Source organism: Ailuropoda melanoleuca, unplaced genomic scaffold (assembly GCF_002007445.2).
Source record: "Ailuropoda melanoleuca isolate Jingjing unplaced genomic scaffold, ASM200744v2 unplaced-scaffold58400, whole genome shotgun sequence".
Classification (NCBI taxonomy): domain Eukaryota; kingdom Metazoa; phylum Chordata; class Mammalia; order Carnivora; family Ursidae; genus Ailuropoda; species Ailuropoda melanoleuca.
Window position 1 is genome coordinate 1 of NW_023232060.1, and position 907 is coordinate 907.

The 907-nt window shown below is 49.6% G+C and overlaps 1 protein-coding gene across 1 annotated transcript; it reads right to left on the reverse strand.

Moving 5' to 3' along the window:
* Positions 1-142: 142 nt before the first annotated feature.
* On the reverse strand, positions 143-885 carry LOC117795027 (keratin, type II cytoskeletal 6B-like). The gene is made up of 3 exons (XM_034652339.1): positions 737-885; positions 484-579; positions 143-358 (listed from the first exon to the last, which is right to left on the reverse strand). The coding sequence occupies exons 1-3, from the start codon at positions 878-880 to the stop codon at positions 158-160; spliced, it is 441 nt and encodes a 146-aa protein (XP_034508230.1). The 5' UTR covers positions 881-885; the 3' UTR covers positions 143-157.
* Positions 886-907: the final 22 nt, after the last annotated feature.

Below are 907 nucleotides of genomic sequence, written 5' to 3' on the forward strand. Positions count from 1 at the left end.
TAGCTGTCCTCCTGCACTTGGGTTCTTTGACTTCTTGAACTTGGACATGAATTCTGTAAATGCCTGCTCTAGGAGTGCAGGGTACACATCCTATGAGAAAAGATCAGCTTCCTTACAGCAGACTTCCCAGCAGAGAAGTCTATAGCCTTGCTGGTGTTCAGGTAGGGGACACAGCTGTCAACTCAAGGCTCACCTTGCTCTGGTACCAGGACTCAGCCTCAGCCCGGCTCCTCTGAGCGATCTCCTCATATTGGGCTTTGACTTCAGCGATGATGCTGTCCAGGTCCAGGTTACGGTTGTTGTCCATGGACAGGACCACGGAAGTGTCTGAGACGTGGGTTTGCATCTGTGCCAGTTCCTGCAGAGCAGAAGATCGTCAGATCATCTTTTCCTGTTGCATTTATGGAGGTATCCAACCCCCCAGATCTTCCACCCTTTGCAGAGCCCCAGCAGGGCAAATAAAAGAGGAGTGGAGATGCTTACTGCGTCATACAAGGCTCTGGTGAAGTTGATCTCATCTGTGAGAGCGTCCACCTTGGCTTGCAGTTCAACCTTATTCATGTAGGCAGCATCCACATCCTGGGAAATAAGCCAACAACTTGGAGTCAGCTGAGCCCTCCTTCCCAGTCTGAACACCTTTTAGTCTCCCCATCTAGTCCGCTCTTGGACGTGTGCACAGACCCAGAGTCCTCTCCCTCTACAAAGGAACATGACCCCCTGATCCTCATCAGCTCACCTTCTTCAGAGTCACAAATTCATTCTCCGCTGCTGTGCGCTTGTTGATTTCGTCTTCATATCTGGAATTAGAACAGGGCAAGACACAATTGAGCCAGTGGCGAAGATGATACAGCAAGATCAACCTGGGATCCCAACTTTCCATAAAACAGATATCTCTAAATTGAGCTTT

Excerpts from the sequence above, each read along its gene's own strand:
- LOC117795027 (XM_034652339.1), bottom strand. The coding sequence starts at position 880 with ATGGAAAGTTGGGATCCCAGGTTGATCTTGCTGTATCATCTTCGCCAC. Across the intron at positions 580-736 it reads AATTTGTGACTCTGAAGAAG|GATGTGGATGCTGCCTACAT; the intron begins GTGAGCTGATGA and ends CTTATTTCCCAG. Across the intron at positions 359-483 it reads CCAGAGCCTTGTATGACGCA|GAACTGGCACAGATGCAAAC; the intron begins GTAAGCATCTCC and ends TCTGCTCTGCAG.